Below are 19,507 nucleotides of genomic sequence, written 5' to 3' on the forward strand. Positions count from 1 at the left end.
CTTGGCAACTACAGATTATCACCAATACTCCCAGCACTTTGTGATTCCTGAGCCCAATAGAGGACAGTGATGGATAGTACATAAACCACCGATCAGAACAAAAAATGAGTTGCACCAGTAAGTTGCATCTGTATTTTAATTCCGGTTGTCTGTACAAATAGAATCTTTCCAGGTTAGTTTTAGTGTACTCTACATTTTATATACTTGTATATACACCACACTGCACTGGGATTATTTTTAAAATAGACTATTTTGAGTTAATATCAGACTAAAAGCATTGTAATACACTCAATAACATGCATTAATTTTGGGTTTAGCTGGTTAAAAAGGCAGTTGTGCTGTACAGAGTTTAAGGCAGCCTTATCTCCAAGTGTGTTTTCAGTGTAGATCACAGTGAGATGGTGCTGTCCAGCCCTGTGGTTACCCCTCGATCAAGCTAGTCCTGTGAGCTGCACATCTCCGGCGATTTCTCCACATCCACCAGGAAGGACAGTTCGTTGCACAGCGTCTCGTATCGGAAAGCCATCCGGATCTGAGCCACGTTCGTCCTCCGGATATCGTTTCCCTCGGGCCCATCCTTCAGGTAGTTCACCCCTAGGAAGTGCTGCTTCTCCTGTTGAGGTGAGGAGTGGGTGGAATGGTACATTAGTTCTGCTTTTCATCAGAAGAGGCGAGAACACTTCTCGCCTCCAGAATAGAACAACTAATGGTATGAACATTGAATTCCTAGTTTCACCAAGCATGACGCAGTTCGTAGATAATTCCTTTTTTAATTTGTAACAGAGAACTTTATAGAGTCATTCAGCATAGAAACAGATCTTTCAGCTCAACTTTCCCATGCCGACCAACATGCCCCATCTAAGATAGACCAAAATGCTGGAGTAACTCAGCGGGACAAGCAGCATCTCTGGATAGAAGGAAATGCTGAAGTTTAGGGTCACGGGAGTGGGAGACACAGAGATATGAATGGGTAAAGTTGAAAACGAGACATCAAAGGGGACGACGTTCAAGGAAGCCCCATCTACATTAGTCCCACCTGCCTACATTTGGTCCATATCCCTCTAAACATATCCTGTCCAAATGCTTTGTAAACTGAATACAATTTTTCTTTTTAAAGAACTATAAACTATAGGTCATATCACCCTGCACACCCTCAGCATAACTTAGAGTTAATCTATCACTTTGTAATACCTCTTGCAAGTCGATAAATATAGTGAAGGTTCAAAGGTCAGCCTCAACTTTAATCGGAACAGGCTTTCAGTGATCGATTGTAACAGCAAAATACCAGAAATCATTTGGTGTTCTGCCATTCTGTCTCTAACCATATTGATTGGGAGCTCTGCCCAGAAACACAAGAGCAGCAGACCATTCTCCAGAGGAAGAACTAGTTGGCACCCTGTGAGAATTTGCACTCAGTCGCTGGTCATGTTTCACTGGATGGATTTCTCAGAGTGGAACAGAATAAAACTGCCTACTGCTTCAAAACAACCACGCAACTTGGTGACACATAAATAGAGTGATATTATGATACAGCTGAGAATTGGGCCCTTTTGGCCTAACTTGTCCTTGCTGATCAAGATGCCCCATCTAACCTAGTCCCACTTGCCTGTGTTTAGCCATCTATACACTAAAACTCTCGTTTGTTCACTTGTTCCTGAACTACAGCCAAAACGGTACATGATAGAGCGACAATTTTAGGCCCACCTTACCGTCGTCCCGTAGTCCTATGGAAGAAGTTTAATTGAAATCAGCGTTATAATTTTTAAGTTATTCACATTTTAAAGATTAAAAAACCATGCATGCGCAGTTGGGGCTCCGTTGATCTGGTACCTACGTAAGATGGCCGCCACATCCGCAGAACAAACGCGTCCGCGCCTGTGCAGTTGGGGCCCGTTGAGCAGGGCTTGGCCGCCTATATCTTGGCGGTGGGAGAGCCAGGCCGGGTGCCGGGGGAAACAACCGGAGCCTGGGCCTGGACCTGGACGTGACCGGGTGCCTGAGGTGGACCAAGGGAAAAGGCAGCAGCAGCGGCGGCGGCGAGGCCGGGCGTTGGTGGAGGCCGAGGCCCGGGCCTGGCGCTGGATCTGCCCTCGCCTTCCCCGTCCCCTCTCAGCTCCCCGGGTGGCTCAGCACCTTCCCCATGCTGCCCAGAGTCTATGGCTCAGCAACAGAGCCGCCGTCGTCTACCACTTAACATCCCCGCACCGGGACAGGGCTCTTTTCCGCCCCCCCATTCCAGCTCCACCAAATGGCGGCCGCCCGGGCCGGGAGGCGGGTTGCTGTAACAACCACGGGTTGCTCCCGGGAGGTAGGGAGGGGTGGGAGGAGGGAGGGAGAGGGGAGTGGGGTAGGAGAGGGTGCTGCACCAATACAGGAATGGTTTGGGCCCAACGGGTCCACTTGGTCTAGTATTCATCTAAAACTTTCCTGTCCATGTACCTATTTAAATATTATTGTACCTGTCTCAACTACTTCGTCTAGCAGTGCAGAGATTCACCATAGATGTTGGCTGGATGTTGTGTTTGAGTTGTAAATTTATTTTCCTTTGGAGCTGAGGAGGCTGAGGGGGAATCTGATAGCAGTGTACTAAAATGAGGGGTTATAGATAGGATAGATAGCAGGAAACTTTTCCCCACGGCAGAGGTGTCTAAAGCTAGAGGGCACGGGTTTAGGGTGAGAGGTTGAGGGGGAGCTTTTTCAGAACGTGAATCACCGACTGACAACATTTAAACTCGCGGCATTTAAAAATATTATGACCTGCACGTCTATCACCAAAGTATAGAACAAAACAGACTAAGTTCTGTGTGTAAAATTATGAAGGGAATAGATAGGCTGAAGGCATAGTGTCTTTTTCCCCAGAGTAGGGGAACCAAGAACTTGAGAGCACAGGTTTAAGGTGAGAGGGGAAAGATTTAAAGGAATTTGAGCCACAACTTTTTCACAGGGAGGAGGATATATGTCAAAGGAAGTAGTTGAGGCAGGTGCAATATCAGCATTTAAAATACATTTTTGATAGGTACATGGATAGGTACGGTGTAGAGGGATATGGGCCAAATGCAGGGAAATGGGACAGCATGGACAAATTGGGCCACAGAGCATGTTTCCGTGCTGTTTGATTCCATTTTTACCTGGTGAGATAAGCCACTCTGCAACACACTGTTTCTCGCAATCTCACACAGGTCGCAGGTGCTGAGCTTCCAGACTTGGGCAGCAATTGCGTACTCCTCCATCAGCGCTTCCTGGAACAGAGCAGATCATCAGTGCTTTAGTCAATAGTACAAGCAAACCGCAACACATCACGGGCAGTTCCAGTCTTGTGAAGCCTCCCTTTTAACATGGTTCAAGATTATTCCGAAACTCAGATTCTTACTTTCCCCAAGGAAGACTGTAACAGATCAAGGCAGCGACTCACCCCCACCTTCTCAAGGAAAGCTAGGGATGGGTGACCAACACTGGCCTAGCCAGCAATACCCACCACCCATTAATTTTTAATTGGATAACCTGTACTGAGCTAGAACAGAATCCAACAATCAGGAATGGAGACACGAGAGACTGCAGATGCTGGAATCTTGAGCAAAAGTGCTGGAAGAACTTGTGTAAGAAGGAACGGCTGATGCTGGTTTAAACCGAAGATAGACACAAAAAGCTGGAGTAACTCAACGGGACAGGCGGCATCTCTGGAGAGAAGGAATGGGTGACGTTTCGGGCCGAGACCCTTCTTCAGACCCGAAGAAGAGTCTCGACCCAAAACTTCACCCATTCCTTCTCCAGAGACTTGATAGACCCAAGCTTTTTGTGTCTATCTTCTGCTGGAGGAACTTAGCAGGCCAGTCTGAAGAAGGGTCACAACCCAAAATGTTATGCTTTCATTTTCCTCCTTAGGTGCTGCCTGACCTGCTGAGTTCCTCCACCGGTCTGTTGAACAAGAATGCCCGACACCAGGAAACAATCCAACGGGCATTGGCCATCGATCACCGCCCTCTATTCGGCTTCTCAAGTCAAATCAAGTTTTATTTGTCACATACATATACAAGATGTGCAGTGAAATGAAAGTGGCAACGCCTGCGGATTGTGCTAAACTACAAAACAGAATAGAGAAAAAAAATTAACACAAAAAATAAATTAATACAGTAAATTAAATTAGTCCCTGGTGATATGAGACTTAACAGTCCTGATGGCCTGTGGGAAGAAACTCCGTCTCATCCTCTCTGTTTTGACAGTGGAGGCGTTTGCCTGACCATAGCAGCTGGAACAGTCCGTTGCTGGGGTGGTAGGGATCCCCCATAATGTTGCTGGCTCTGGATCCTTACCTCCTGATGTATAGGTCCTGCAGGGGGGAGGGAGGGGGGGCAACAGTGCAGAGACCTGGGAGGGCTGTCGAGCACTCCTGGAGTAACTCAGCGAGTCAGGCAGCATCTCTGGAGAAAAGGAATAGGTGAGATTTCGGGTCGAGACCCTTCTTCAGAATGAGTCATCCATTCCTTTTCTCCAGAGATGCTGCCTGACCCGCTGAGTTACACCGGGCTTTTTGTGTCTACGGTTTAAACAAGCTTCTGCTGTTCCTTCCTACACATTTTGCCTGCTGGTGAACACAGCCACACGCGAGTGTTGAGCAGCAAGTGAAGCACTGACCTTGGTGTAGTGGAACTGCATGGGGTCGTCAGTGGACAGCGAAATCTTCAGGCCTTTGTGCAGGAACTCCCGCAGGGGGCTTTTGGAGTACTCTAGGAAGAGGCTGTTATTGCTCAGGGGAGACATTGCGATGGGAATCTGGGTGAGATAGTAGAGATACTGCAGAACTGGGCTCTGGAAAGATCAGAAACACACATGACTCAGGTTAGACATTTGGACCATGTAAACTGCAGCAGTACAACGGTGAACAACCAATCACACAAAGTGGTGAGGGAAATTAATATTTGACATCAGTGCGAAGGGAGCGCCGCACTGTGGGAGGGGCAGTACTGAGGGAGCGCCGCACTGTGGGGGGGCAGTGAGGGAGCGCCGCACTGTGGGAGGGGCAGTGAGGGAGCGCCGCACTGTGGGAGGGGCAGTGAGGGAGTGCCCCACTGTGGGGGGGCAGTACTGAGGGAGCGCCGCACTGTGGGAGGGGCAGTGAGGGAGCGCCGCACTGTGGGAGGGGCAGTGAGGGAGCGCCGCACTGTGGGAGGGGCAGTGTGAGGGAGCACTGCACTGTGGGAGGGGCGGTGAGGGAGCGCCGCACTGTGGGAGGGGCAGTACAGAGGCACTAATCCTATTTGCCTGCACTAGGTCTGTGTCGTTCTATGCCTTCCGTACTGGTCTTCAAATAAACCCACTCCATATCCTCTCTCATGCCTTAGAGTCAGAGCTCTGCAGCACGGAAACAATCCCTACGGCCCATCTTATCCACGCTGACCAAGTTGGCATACTGTTTTCAACACATTTGCTTGTAGTTGGCCCATAGCCCTCTCAACCCATCCTCTCTATAGATATGTCCAAATGTCTTTTAAAGGGGTAATTGCTTCCTCTGGCACTTGGTTCCAGATACAGACAGAGTAGTGGAAAAAACAGCCCAGCTCTTAAATCTCTTCTCTCTCACATTAAGCCTCTGCTCTTTAAGTTTTAGAATCTTCTATCTTGGGAAGAAGACATTCTTCCTGGAGGCTGGACCCAGATAATCTATTCCCCAAACTCGGAAAGCTGCAGAACAGATCACAAGCCCTGATGCCCCAAAGGACCATGTCAAACACGGAGGGTTCTCTTGCAGTCCCCCAGCATGAAGAGGTGTCTCGCGTTACAGCACATCCAGCAACAGTCCCTGAGCACACAGCTCGATGAGTAGCTCGGTACAATGTCATGGCGTGTTGTTTAGAAAGCTCTGCAACTGCACGGGGATTAGGTAGAGGCAGATCCTGTATCATGCCCAGCATTCAGACCACACTCCGTCATCTCCCTTCCGCAAGTGAAGGTCGCCAGAGGCACACCCTGTCCATGCTGTTATCCACAAACAACCATGTTTGTCATGTGTTACCCTGTCCTGAGACATGTTGGGAGTTGCCATTTAATCAGAGCCATCCAGTATGGAAACAGGCCCTTCATGCCTAACAGAGCGAGTCCCATTTAGATGTAGAGATACAGCGCAGAAACAGGCCCACCGGGTCCGCGCCGCCCAGCGATCCCCGCACACTAACACTATCCTACACCCACTAGGGACAATTTTTACATTTGCCCAGCCAATTAACCTACATACCTGTACGTTTTTGGAGTGTGGGAGGAAACGGAAGATCTCGGAGAAAACCCACGCAGGTCACGGGGAGAACGTACAAACTCCGTACAGACAGCACCTGTGGTCAGGATCGAACCATTTGTCTGCCTTTGGCCCATATCCGTCTAAAACTCTCTTATCCATGTATCTGTCCAAATGTGTTTAACATATCTGCCTCAAATACTTCCTCTTGCAGCTGATTCCAAATATCCACCTCCTACTGTGGAAAAAGTTGCACCTCGGGTTCTGATTAAAACTCTCTCCTCTAACCTTAACTCTCTGCTCTCTAGTTTTGGATTCCTCTCCTTTGGGAAAAGTCTGTGGCTGTTCACTTTATCTATGCCCCTCGTGATCGTATAATTTTCTATAAGATCACCCCACAGCCTCTTATGTTCCAGGAGCGCCGCACTGTGGGAGGGGCAGTGAGGGAGCGCCGCACTGTGGGAGGAGCTGTACTGAGGGAGCACCGCACTGTGGGTGAGACTCGGGTGATGCTGCTCTGATCTTACCTTCTTGAGGTTGAGGCCGTGTGAAATGTTGTCCGCAGTCAGGAAGGCGGAGACGAGGTGTGTGATGGATCCTGCCTCTCCACAGTGAGGGCGGAACAGGAACGTACTCAAACCCCGCTCCCTGCAACACAAATCAGAAGGGCCGCGGCCAGCTGAAGGCCAGGGAGCTGGACAAGGTCCGAGGTGGGTGGGGCTCAGTTCCCAGGGTCCTCCTGCCACTCACCAACATTGGAGCAATTAACTCACCGACCCGCATGTCTTTGGAATGTGGGAGGAAACGGGAGGTTCAGGGAAACCCATGCGGTCACAAACTCCACGCAGACAGCACCTGAGGTCTGGATTGAACCTGGATCACTCAAGCTGTGATGTTTATCACACAGAGGGTGGCAGGTAGATGGAACAAACCGCCAGAGCAAGTAGTTGAGCCAAGTACACTTAGGAGACATTTGGATAGGAAATGGTTAGATGGAGATGTGCTAACATGTCTCAATGGGAGTAACTCAGGAAGGCATCTTGGTCAGCATGGATGTTGGGCTGAAGGGCCTGTCCATGCTGTATCATTATCACATTCCACTGCTACTCTGCCCTTGTCCTGTCCTAACTCCCTGCAGCTGTATTGAGAGAATGGTGCTCTTTTTTAAAAAATGCTTCAAAACCCCTTTTCACACTGAGTTTATGTTATCAGGGTAGAAAGCATACAACTTGTTGCATCTCAGCTTGTGTTGGCAACAGCTCTGCCCAAGACCGCAAGAAAGTGCAGAGTTGTGCATGTAACTCAGTCCATCACACAGACCAGATCCCCGACCGTAGACTCCACCTACACCTCATGTTGTATGCGGAAGGGGAGAGGGAAAGGGAGAAATAGATGCGAGTCCAGGTGAAGCACAGGGGAGAAGCAGAGGGTTCTGTAGTTACTCAGAATTTGAGAATTCAACGTTCATACCGTTGGGTTGTTAGCTGCCCAAATGGAACATGAGGTGCTGTTCCTCCAGTTTGCGTGTGGCCTCAGCGGGCAATGGAGGAGGCCTAGGACAGAACGGGCCTCTCTCAAGTCAAGGATGAAGGACCAATTTTCCAATTTAACTCCTGGCCTTAATATGTATTTAGCTGCATTTTCTCTGAGGTTGTAACTATACATTCTGCACTCTGTTTCCTCTCTCTTTTTGCACTACCTGTTGTCCTCATGTACAGTGTGATTTGCCTGAATTGTGTGCAAAACAATGTTTTCCTACTGTGTCTTGGTACAATAAATAACCAATACCAAACCCTAAGCCCCGGATGTGCCTGACTGTCTCTGTTCTTGCACCTCTTGCCACTTGTGTGTTCACTATCGCCCAGTGTTCACTTCTCCATCAGCATCAGTGTAAGAGTGATAAATGACAGGGAGTCGCCAGCCTATTAGACCATCATCCCCCACCTCTCCAGCTCCTGCACGTGTTCTTCCCCAGGCCCTAACCCTGGGGTGCAGGAGGGGGCGAGGTCACTGAGGCCAATTCCTGGCTTCTCACTCAACTCTCATTGAAAGTCACTTTACACAACGTCCAATGGCCCAACTCTTCCATGCCGACCAAGGTGCCTTGCTGAGTTCATTCTATTTTCTGTGTTTGACCCCCGTCTTTCTGAACCTTTTCTGCCCATGTATCTGTCCATACAGAGGAGGTGCCAGGCACATAGCTCTGCCAGGGCAGGGCAGGGGTCATGCCGGGCTCCTGCACTGCCAGGGCGGCTACACCAGTGGAGCCGTTTCCACAGCTCTAGGGACCGGTACAGGGCTCCTGCTCTGCCGGAACGGCTACAGAAGCCATGCCAGATCCTCAGCTCTGTTGGGGATGGTACAGCAGCTGTGCCAGGCTCCTGCACTGCCAGGGCTGGTACAGCAGTGCTGCTGGTTCCACAGCTCTGGCGGGATGGGTACAGGGGGGTAACGGGCTCCTGCTCTGCCGGAACAGGTACAGCAGTGTTGCTGGGCGCCCAGCGCTGTTGGACTGGTACAGCAGAGATGGGATGGGTACGGCGGAGGTGGGGTGGGTAGGAGGTGGGATGGGTATGGCGGAGGTGGGTAGGTAGAGCGGAGGTGGGATGGGTACAGCGGAGGTACCGGGCTCCTGCTGTCAGACGGGTACAGAGGCAGTCCCAGGCCACTCACCTGCGCAGATTGTTGAGCACCATGATGTTGGCGTACATGTAGTAAAGATAGTAGCTGTAGGAAGGGTTCTGCTCCCGCGTCCAATCCTCGGGGCTGGGGCTCTTGAAGGTGAACATGTGGGCGCTATGCTTCGACTCGTCATCCACACTGTCAAACCCCGTAACCTGCCACAGACAACAGCGGGTCAGAGGGCATGGACCCCTCCTCCACAGCCCAGCAGTGGGTCAGAGGGCACGAACTCCCTACATCACAGCCCAGCAGCGGGTCAGAGGGCATGGTTCCTCCACCGACCAGCAGCGGGTCAGAGGGCATGGACCCTCCCTCACACCCCAGCAGCGGATCAGAGGGCTTGGACCCCTCACGGCTCAGCAGTGGGTCAGAGGGCACGTACTCCGTACATCATGGCCCAGCAGCGGGTCAGAGGGCATGGACCCCTAACGGCCCAGCAGTGGGTCAGAGGGCACGCACTCCCTACATCACTGCCCTGCTGTGGGGACAGGCCCTCATCCATTCCTAATTCAAAATCAAATTTTCTTCATGACAAAAGGGTCGTAGAGCACGGAAACTGGCCCTTTGGCCCAACACATCCATGCTGACCAAGATGCCCCACCTAAGCTGGTTCCCACTTACTCATGTTTGGTCCATATTTACTGTTTTTTATATGTTGTTATTGTACCTGCCTCAACTACCTCCTCTGTCAGCTGTTGAAGTACAAACACCCTGCTACCTTCCCCTGCCCCAAACACTCATCCCCCATTGCGTTCCACATTTCCTTCTCTCCCTCTCCCTCTCCCTCTCCCCTGCCTCCTTTCACTCGTATCCCTCCCTCAGGCTTTACATTCCACTCTTCTTCTCTCCTAATCTGACAGCCTTTTGGCTTCTTCTCAACACTTAACCTTTGTTACATACCCCACCCATCAGCCTATCACCCCCCCCACCCCCCCACCCCCTTATATTCAATTATCACTTGCAAGACTTTGCCCCAACCTCATCTCTCATTTCCAGCTTCCTCCCCCAAACTCTGTCAGTCTGAAGAAGGGTCTTGACCTGAAATGTCACCTATCCATCCGCTCCACAGATACTGCCTGACCTGCAGAGTTACTCCAACATTTTGTTTTCTGATTTTGTTCAGTTTATTCAGATCTTTGCTGCTACTTAAAATAACATCATTGGCAGGTGGATCAGCAGGGAGGTGGTGGGGGGGCCGGGGGTGTCAGTGGGTAGGGTGTGGATTCAGCAGGGGCAAGGGGTGGAGTTGCAGTAGAAACAACACACTGCGGGGTGTCTACGTACATATTTCATGAAGAGGTGAAGCTCTCGGTTTTCCCTGGGATTTATCGTTGCTTCAAACAGAGGCAGGAAAATGTTCTCCAGCATTTTCCCAAAACAGGGCAGGATTTTCTTTGCTCGAAATATGTCACTGGAATAAAAGCAGAAGTTAATTGTTAACCACTGTCTTAGTCAAGTCAAGTCAAGTCAATTTTATTTGTATAGCACATTTAAAAACAACCCACGTTGACCAAAGTGCTGTACATCTGATTAGGTTCCAATAGAAAAAAAAATGAAAACATACAGTAGCACGCAAACAGTTCACAGCGCCTCCTCAATGAGCCTCAAACGCTAGGGAGTAGAAATATGTTTTGAGCCTGGACTTAAAGGAGTCGATGGAGGGGGCAGTTCTGATGGGGAGAGGGATGCTGTTCCACAGTCTAGGAGCTGCAACCGCAAAAGCGCGGTCACCCCTGAGTTTAAGCCTAGACCGCGGGATAGTGAATAGCCCCAAGTCGGCCGATCTGAGGGACCTGGAGTTAGAGAGGGGGGATAGAAGATTTTTGATGTAGGGGGGGGAGTGTCCATTTAGGGCTTTATACGTGAATAGGAGGAGCTTGAAGTTGATTCTGTACCGTACAGGGAGCCAGTGGAGAGAGGCCAGAATCGGGGTGATGTGGTCCCTTTTACGGGTACCCGTCAGGAGTCTCGCTGCGGCGTTTTGGACCAGTTGCAGGCGGGACAGGGAAGATTGGCTGATCCCAGTGTATAGGGAGTTGCAGTAGTCTAGGCGGGAGGAAATGAAAGCGTGAATGATTTTTTCTGTGTCGTCGAATTGGAGGAAAGGTTTGATTTTAGCTATGGTTCGAAGTTGGAAGAAGCTGGCTTTTACCACAGCGTTGACTTGCTTATCAAATTTTAATGCAGAGTCAAATATCATGCCGAGGTTTTTGACATGCGGTTTGACTAGGCAGGATAGGCTTCCAAGACTGCCTGTTATCAATTTGATGGAGTCGGGGGGGCCGAATAGGATGACCTCAGACTTGCTCTCATTTAATTGGAGGAAGTTCTGTGCCATCCAACATTTTATGTCCTCAAGGCAGTGTGAGAGGCTGTTTAAATTTGACTGGTTGTTGGGTTTCAGGGGGAGGTAAAGCTGAGTGTCATCGGCATAGCAGTGGAAAGAAATGGCGTGCCTTTGAATGATTTGGCCAAGGGGGAGCATGTATAGAGAGAAGAGAATGGGGCCTAGGATGGAGCCTTGTGGAACTCCGCAGGAGAGGCTAGCTGGAGCAGAGGAATAACTGCCTATGTTGATGGCGAAACTCCTATCTTTGAGGTACGAAGCGAACCAGCTCAGGGCAGTGCCATCAATGCCAACCGCGTACCGGAGACGGTCAATAAGGATGGTGTGGTCCACTGTATCGAACGCTGCGCTGAGGTCGAGAAGGAGCAGGATTGCACAGTCGCCGGTGTCGATGGCGAGAAGCAGGTCGTTGTGTACCTTCAACAAGGCAGACTCTGTGCTGTGGTGGGCTCTGAAACCTGACTGGAAACTTTCCAGGATGGTGTTTTGGTGCAGGTAGGGCACTAATTGGTTTAGGATTGCCTTTTCAAGGACTTTTGACAGGAATGGCAGTTTGGAAATGGGTCTGTAGTTGCTAGGCAAGGTGGGGTCTAGGTTAGGTTTTTTCAGTAGGGGCTGGACCACCGCGTGCTTGAAACTGGTTGGAACAGTGCCAGTGGCCAGAGAACTGTTGATAATAGAGAGGATGCTGGGACCGGCTATTGCAATGACATCCTTCAGAAGGGCAGTGGGGGCTGGATCAAGGGGGCAGGTTGCAGGTTTCATAGCGGAGACAAGCTTTGTAAGGGAGGATAGAGTGACGGGTTGGAAGCAGTCCAATTTAGATGAACAGACTAGTGAGACAGCTAGGTCACGGGTGGGAGGGGAAATGTTCATTCTAATATTCTCAACTTTGTTGGTGAAAAAGTGTGAGCAGGGAGCTGATACCCACACTGAGGGATGGGGTGGAGGGGTGGGTGAGGGAGGGGCAGTGAGGGAGCGCCGCACTGAGGGAGGGGCAGTACTGAGGGAGCGCCGCACTGTGGGAGGGGCAGTGAGGGAGCAACACACTGTGGGAGGGGCAGTGAGGGAGCAACACACTGTGGGAGGGGCAGTACTGAGGGAGCGCCGCACTGTGGGAGGGGCAGTGAGAGAGCAACACACAGAGGGAGGGGCAGTACTGAGGGAGCGCCGCACTGTGGGACGGGCAGTGAGGGAGCGCCGCACTGTGGGAGGGGCAGTGAGAGAGCAACACACAGAGGGAGGGGCAGTACTGAGGGAGCGCCGCACTGTGGGAGGGGCAGTGAGGGAGCGCCGCACTGTGGGAGGGGCAGTGAGGGAGCGCCGCACTGTGGGACGGGCAGTGAGGGAGCGCCGCACTGTGGGAGGGGCAGTGAAGGAGCGCCGCACTGTGGGAGGGGCAGTACTGAGGGAGCAGCTGAGTGAAGTCCTGGATCCCACCGTTGAACTGTTACGTCGTTCCCAAATGTGGCACGTACTAAATGCGAGGAACCTGAATGATCCAGCGGACGTTGGGAGAGTAGACACGGTGTTTGATGAACCACCTGGCCATGTTGACCCACTCACTGGGGCAGCTCCCATAGATGGAGAGCCGGGGCTCGGTGTACTGATACTTGCTGTCCTCCAGGTCCCGCGAAACCTCCTGTGGGGAAACACACACAGCACTGAGCCTCTCCACACACACACAGCTCTGACCCTCTCCACAGGCACAGCACTGACCCTCTCCACACACACAGCACTGACCCTCTCCACAGACACAGCACTGAGCCTCCCCACACACACACAGCACTGACCCTCTCCACACACACAGCTCTGACCCTCTCCACACACACAGCTCTGACCCTCTCCACACACACACAGCACTGAGCCTCCCCACACACACACAGCACTGAGCCTCCCCACACACACACAGCACTGACCCTCTCCACACACACAGCACTGACCCTCTCCACACACACAGCACTGACCCTCTCCACAGACACAGCACTGAGCCTCCCCACACACACACACAGCACTGACCCTCTCCACACACACAGCACTGAGCCTCCCCACACACACACAGCACTGACCCTCTCCACACACACAGCACTGAGCCTCCCCACACACACACAGCACTGACCCTCTCCACACACACAGCACTGACCTGACCCTGTCCACAGACACAGCACTGACCCTCTCCAGTGGTGGATGGTGGGGTGGGGGTGCGGGTGGGGGGTGGGGAGTGGTGGGGTGCAGGTGGGGAGTGGTGGGGTGCGGTGCGGGTGGGGGTGGGGTGGGGAGTGGTGGGGGTGGGGTGGGGAGTGGTGGGGGTGGGGTGGGGAGTGGTGGGGGTGGGGAGTGGTGGGGGTGGGGTGGAGAGTGGTGGGGGTGGGGTGGGGAGTGGTGGGGGTGGGGTGGGGAGTGGTGGGGGTGGGGTGGGGAGTGGGGGTGGGGTGGGGAGTGGTGGATGGTGTGGGAGCAGTGTACTATGGCCCACCTGCAACCGGCAGCCTCCGCTGCTCACTCACCTTGATGATGCGAGCAAAGTACTCTCCCTGCATGTAGTTGTCGGTCTTGAGGTAGAGGTCTCTCAGCTCGCTGGCACCCACTGGGTTGTACTTAGCGTTAAATTTATCAAATCGATGGAAGGTTTGCCGACCCTGAGGGAAAGGTCATTATTGCAGATTAGCTTTCTCAACATTTTAATGGGTTCACTTCATAAATACAAATACCAGCCCTGGATCTCTGAAGGATAGACAGGCCATTCGGCCTTTTGTGTTGTGCCAGCTCTCTCAACAGCCCCGGAATTCCCTGCCGGAGTTTCTCCGGTTCTTGCCGAGTCTGTACCCACTGCAGTCCCAGCGCAGAGCAACCCAGTGAGGGGCAAACCCCATCTCCCTACCCTCTCTGAACACTTTCTTTCCCTAACATCCCCTCCTCCTCCCTCACTGCACCCTCCCACCCACTGCCTCTGAACCCCCCCCCTCCACACCAGCCCTCCCTCCCCCTCAGGGCATACCCTCTCTACTTCCACATCACTCTTTGCATCATCCATCCCCCCCCCCATCACACCTCTGCACACGCTCTCTCCCTTCAAACTTCCCTGTCTCCCCTCCCTCTCTGAACACCCTCCCACCTCAACACGCTCCCTCCTTCTCTCCTCAACTCCCACTGTGCCACTTTGTGGAGGGCAGTCAGGGATGGGCACTTAACGCTGGCCTGGCAACGATCCTACCCCCAACAGTGGAAGCAGCAGTGAGGGTTTGTCGGCACTGGGCCTGTACTCGCTGGAGTGTAGATGAATGACAGGGGACGTCATTGAAACATACAGAATAGTGAAAGACTTAGATAGAGTGGATGTGGAGAGGATGTTTCCGCTAGTGGGAGAGTCTAGGACTAGAGGCAATAGCCTCAGAATTAAAGGACGTTCTTTTAGGAAGGAGACGAGGAGAAATTTCTTTATTTAGAGGGTGGTGAATGTGTGGAATTCTTTCCCCCAGAAGTCTGTAGAGGCCAAGTCGGTGGATATTTTTAAGGCAGAGATAGGTAGATTTTTGATCAGTACAGGTGTTCAGAGGTTATGGGGAGAGGGCCGGAAAATGGGGTTAGGAGGGAGCGATAGGTCAGCCATGATTGAATGGGGGAGTAGACTTGATGGGCCGAATGGCCTAATTACTTATGACCTTATAATGGTTATGATAGATACTTTAGATATGGTGAGCAGGGGAGGAAAGACTCACGGCATGCACGTCGAGCGAATCGACGGTGAGGTCGTAGGGGTCCAGGTTGAGGCTGGCAAACAGCTGGCGGAGGGTCATCTTGTGGCCCTTCTTCTCCAGGACCACCCGATCGGCCTCCTTCTTGTTGGTCTCCTGGATGAACCTGAGCAGGTGCTTCTGACTCATGCAGGCGGCTGCGTGGATGTGGGTGTCCACCTGGCCAGAAGTGGTCACAGTCACTGACATCAGAACATTAATCACTTTACCCCCAACAACAACGGTAGCGGCGGCACGGTGGCGCAGCGGTAGAGTTGCTGCTTTACAGCGAATGCAGCGCCGGAGACTCAGGTTCGATCCTGACTACGGGTGCTGCACTGTAAGGAGTTTGTACGTTCTCCCCGTGACCTGCGTGGGTTTACTCCGAGATCTTCGGTTTCCTCCCACACTCCAAAGACGTACAGGTATGTAGGTTAATTGGCTGGGTAAATGTAAAAATTGTCCCTAGTGGGGTGTAGGATAGTGTTAATGTGCGGGGATCGCTGGGCGGCACGGACTTGGAGGGCCGAAAAGGCCTGTTTCCGGCTGTATATAATATGATATGATATGATATGATATGATAACAACCCCTGACCCACTGTTATAGTCGTACAGCACGGACACAGGCCCTTCGTCCCACCTTGTCCAATTTTAGGTCACATCTAACAAACCCTTCCCAAATCCCACAATCTCTCTCCCCCTTCCTTCCCCCCTCCCCATTTCTTCCATTCCACTTTCCTCCCCTTCCCCACCTAGACTCCCACTTATTTCTTCCCTCAAACCCCCCCCCCCCCCCCTCCGTCCTGCTACTTTCCCCCCTCTGGCTCCACAATCCGTCACTCTGCAAACCTATCTCATACCTTCTGTTATCTCTGGCCTTTATTCCAACCATCTACCTATCAAAGCCCCCCCTCACGACTGTCCACCTTTACCTGCCACGCTCTGCCCAGCCTCTTCCCTTTTCCATCTTTATTCTCTCCACTGCAGTCAGTCTGAAGAAGGCCCTCTCGACCAAAGCGTTACCTGTCCATGTTCTCCGGGAATGCTGCTCGACCCGTTGAGTTACTCCAGCACTTTGTGTCCTTCTGACCAAGTTAACATTCCTTGGCTAGTCCCGTTTGCCAGCATTTGCCTCATAACCCTCTAAACCCTTCCTATCTATATCTGTCCAAACGTCTCTTAAATGTTTCACATTCTCATCGCAGCAGGTCATGGCCTCAGCTGGAATTCTCTCCGCTTCACTGCGGGTGGGGTCTGTGTACTCCCCGTGCCTGACACACGGAGAATCCACACTCCAGACAGAGCAGGGCTAGACACCGAGTGGTGAATCAGCCCTGCTTTACTCTGGCGAGTGTCAGTGCTGCCTTGGTAATTCTGGTGCTGGCCAGCTATGGGACAGGCTGTGAATCAACCTTCACTCCAATGCCATTGAGTCACCTTCAGGGCACTATATCTACAATCCCCTCACACTGGGAACCCTGCAAAAACACTTGGTGCCTGTTTGAAACAACTATTAAATTCTGATCCAGCTAGATGTCTAAATATTTTAAATCGTGCAGTAATCAGTTTACTTATTTTGTTCTAGAAGCTGGACTTTTATTTTCAGTGCCTGAAACTGTTCTAGTGGCCGTATAACATGTTCGGGTTCCAGTCTGGATCCCTCGGTTACTAACCATAATAACCCCCCTTCCCACTCCCACACCGACTTATCTGTCCTGGGCCTCTTCCATTGTCAGACTTGATGTCAAGTTGGATGAATAGCCCCTTGCATTCCACTTTGGAAGTTTATAATGCAATCGTATGAATATTGAATTCTCCAACATCAGGCAATAATCCCTTTCCTGCTCTCACTTTCCCCTGAAGACAGACACAAAATGCTGGAGTAACTCTGTGGGACAGGCAGCATCTCCGGAGAGAAGGAATGGTTATGTTTCGGGTCCAGACCCTTCTTCAGACTCTCTGAAGAAGGGTCTCGACTGTTAGGTCTGCAGAAATTGTCTCGACCTGAAACGTCACCCATTCCTTCTCTCCAGAGATGCTGCCTGACCCGCTGAGTTACTCCAGCATTTTGTGTCTATCTTCGGTGTAAACCAGCATCTGCAATTCCCTCCTACACAGTCTCTTTCCCCTGCGCCTACTATCCCAGTCACACTGCTCCTTTTCCCCTCCTCCACACACTCATCTCTCAGTCCCATATTTCCTTGTATTCCCCCCCGCCCCTCCAGCTTCACCTTTCACTCCTCCTCTTCTCTCCTTATCTGACATCCTTTTATCCCCAATTCAGCTCCAGCCTTTTGTCACTCACTCCACCCAATGAATCCCTGCCCCTGGTTTCTGAGCCAGCGAAATCTGTATTCCTCTGTGTTTTTTCATTCATAAAGATCTCACTGCGATCACCGTCAACCTGCTGAGTGTTGGCAGACACAAGCCCTGGTGATGTCTCCGGTAATCCTCACTCCACTGAAGCTCCAGGGACTTGGCTCCATCGCCCACAAGGTCAGGGACGGTGGCAGCTTCTCCAGCCTGCCCTCCTCACCGACGTCACACTGACCCCCGGCTCACCTTCCCGATTTATCTCCATAATCCCTCCATCCTCTTAGAGCCCAGCGTCTTCAGCTCTGTGCCTTGAAGACGCTCACACGCTGAGCAGCCACCGGCCAAGGATTCCAATGAGTTCCACTGCTGGAGTAACTCAGTGGGACAGGCAGCATCTCTGGGGAGAAGGAATGGTTGACGTTTCGGGTCGAGACCCTTCTTCAGATCTAACAGTGAAGTAATGTCTCTGCGCTCAGATGATTGGCTCTGTCAGCAAAGGTGCCAAAGTGCAAACTTACAACCACTCAGCCTCTTGAATCAATTGTGACCTTCATATAACTGAACAGAATGGAATCTTCAGCCCACCATGCCGGCCAAATTTGCAGTCTCGTTTGCCTGCTTTTGGCTCAAAGCCCTTAATCCTTCCTACCCATATATGTGCCCATATGTATTTTAAATCATAATTGTATCCACTTCTATAGCCTCTGGCAGCTCGTTCCAAATGAAGACTATCCTGTGAAAAAGTTGCTCCTGAGGTCCCTCTAAAATCTGTCCCCTCTCACCATAAGATGATAACCTCTAGTTTTAGAATCCTCTACCCTGAGAGCATTCACTTTATCCTTGCCCCTCATAATCTTGTACACCTTAATAAGGTCGCCCTTCAGCCTCCTTCACTCTGAAAAATGTTCCATCCTGTCCAACCTCTTCCTATAACTCAAGCCCACACATCCACACAACATCCAAGTGCATCTCTTCTGCACCCTTTCCAACTTAATAACATCCTTCCTATAGCTGGGCGACCAGAACTGCACACAGTAGATTTAGATTTTTTTTAGATTTAGAGATACAGCGCAGAAACAGGTCCTTCGGCCCACCGAGTCCGTGCCGCCCAGCGATCCCCGCACATTAACACTATCCTACACACACTAGGGACAATTTCTTTTATTTCTTTTTATATTTTACCCAGTCAATTAACCTACATACCTGTACGTCTTTGGAGTGTGGGAAGAAACCGAAGATCTTGGAGAAAACCCACGCAGGTCACGGGGAGAACGTACAAACTCCGTACAGACGGCGCCCGTAGTCAGGATCGAACCTGAGTCCCAGGCGCTGCATTCGCTGTAAGGCAGCAACTCTACTGCTGCGCCACCGTGCCGCCCTTTGTACTCCAAGTGTTGTCTCAGCACTGATGAGGTGGACACCATTCTGTTAAACCTCTTCTGCACCCTCTCCAAAGCCTTCACATCCTTCCCATAATGGGTGTCCAGAACTGTCACACAGTATTTCAAATGTGGCCCAACCGAAGTCCTATAAACCCGCAACATGACTTCCTGACTCTTGTACTCGGTGCCCTGACCGACGAAGGCAAGCACACCAAACAACTTCTTTACCACCCTGTCTACTAGTGTTGCCACATTGAAGGAGCTGTGGGCTTGGACCCCAAGATTCCTCTGTACATCAATGCTGTTAAGGGTCTTGCCATTAGCTATGTCATTTCCCCGTACATTCGACATGCTAAAGTGCAGGACCTCACACTTGCCCGCATTGATCTCCATCTGTCATTTCTCTGCCCATATCTGTAAGGGATCTATATCCCACTGGACATACTTCCCCATTTGCCACACACGTGTATGAGAATATACCCACATTTCCTGTTATGTTGGCTGTGGTTTCATTTAGTTTTCGCCCTTTTTGAAACTTCCCCTTTCATATTTCAGTAAACAATATGTATTTTTTCCCTTGCATATATGGATAGGATGGATTTCAAGGGGAATCGGCCAAATGCAGGCAAATGAGATTGGACTAGAATGGCAATTTGGATGGCACGGCAAAGGTGGGCTGAAGGGCCTGTTCCTGTGCTACATGACTCCATGCTTTGATCATCCAAAGCCCAGTGAATATCTTCCAAACTCCCCTCGTGCCCCTCTTCACCCATGTTAGTCTACGTCAATAATCAAAGCCCCACTATCCCTGAATCAGAAA

The 19,507-nt window shown here is 51.3% G+C and overlaps 1 protein-coding gene across 2 annotated transcripts in view; it reads right to left on the bottom strand.

The window, feature by feature from the left end:
- Positions 1-128: 128 nt before the first annotated feature.
- LOC144602314 (AMP deaminase 3-like) overlaps positions 129-19,507 on the bottom strand; it is a 37,193-nt gene continuing 17,814 nt past the window's right edge. For both annotated transcript variants that reach the window (XM_078415267.1, XM_078415266.1), the window contains exons 7-15: positions 14,975-15,169; positions 13,763-13,894; positions 12,734-12,897; positions 10,193-10,319; positions 8,900-9,063; positions 6,754-6,874; positions 4,633-4,806; positions 3,129-3,239; positions 129-613 (exon numbers count right to left, since the gene is read on the bottom strand). In XM_078415267.1, coding sequence (XP_078271393.1) covers positions 437-613; positions 3,129-3,239; positions 4,633-4,806; positions 6,754-6,874; positions 8,900-9,063; positions 10,193-10,319; positions 12,734-12,897; positions 13,763-13,894; positions 14,975-15,169 — 1,365 coding nt within the window. In that variant the 3' untranslated portion in view covers positions 129-436. The remainder of the gene's footprint in view (positions 614-3,128; positions 3,240-4,632; positions 4,807-6,753; positions 6,875-8,899; positions 9,064-10,192; positions 10,320-12,733; positions 12,898-13,762; positions 13,895-14,974; positions 15,170-19,507) is intronic.

The sequence above is a fragment of the Rhinoraja longicauda genome, chromosome 18, assembly GCF_053455715.1.
Source record: "Rhinoraja longicauda isolate Sanriku21f chromosome 18, sRhiLon1.1, whole genome shotgun sequence".
In the NCBI taxonomy this organism is placed as follows: Eukaryota; Metazoa; Chordata; class Chondrichthyes; order Rajiformes; family Arhynchobatidae; genus Rhinoraja; species Rhinoraja longicauda.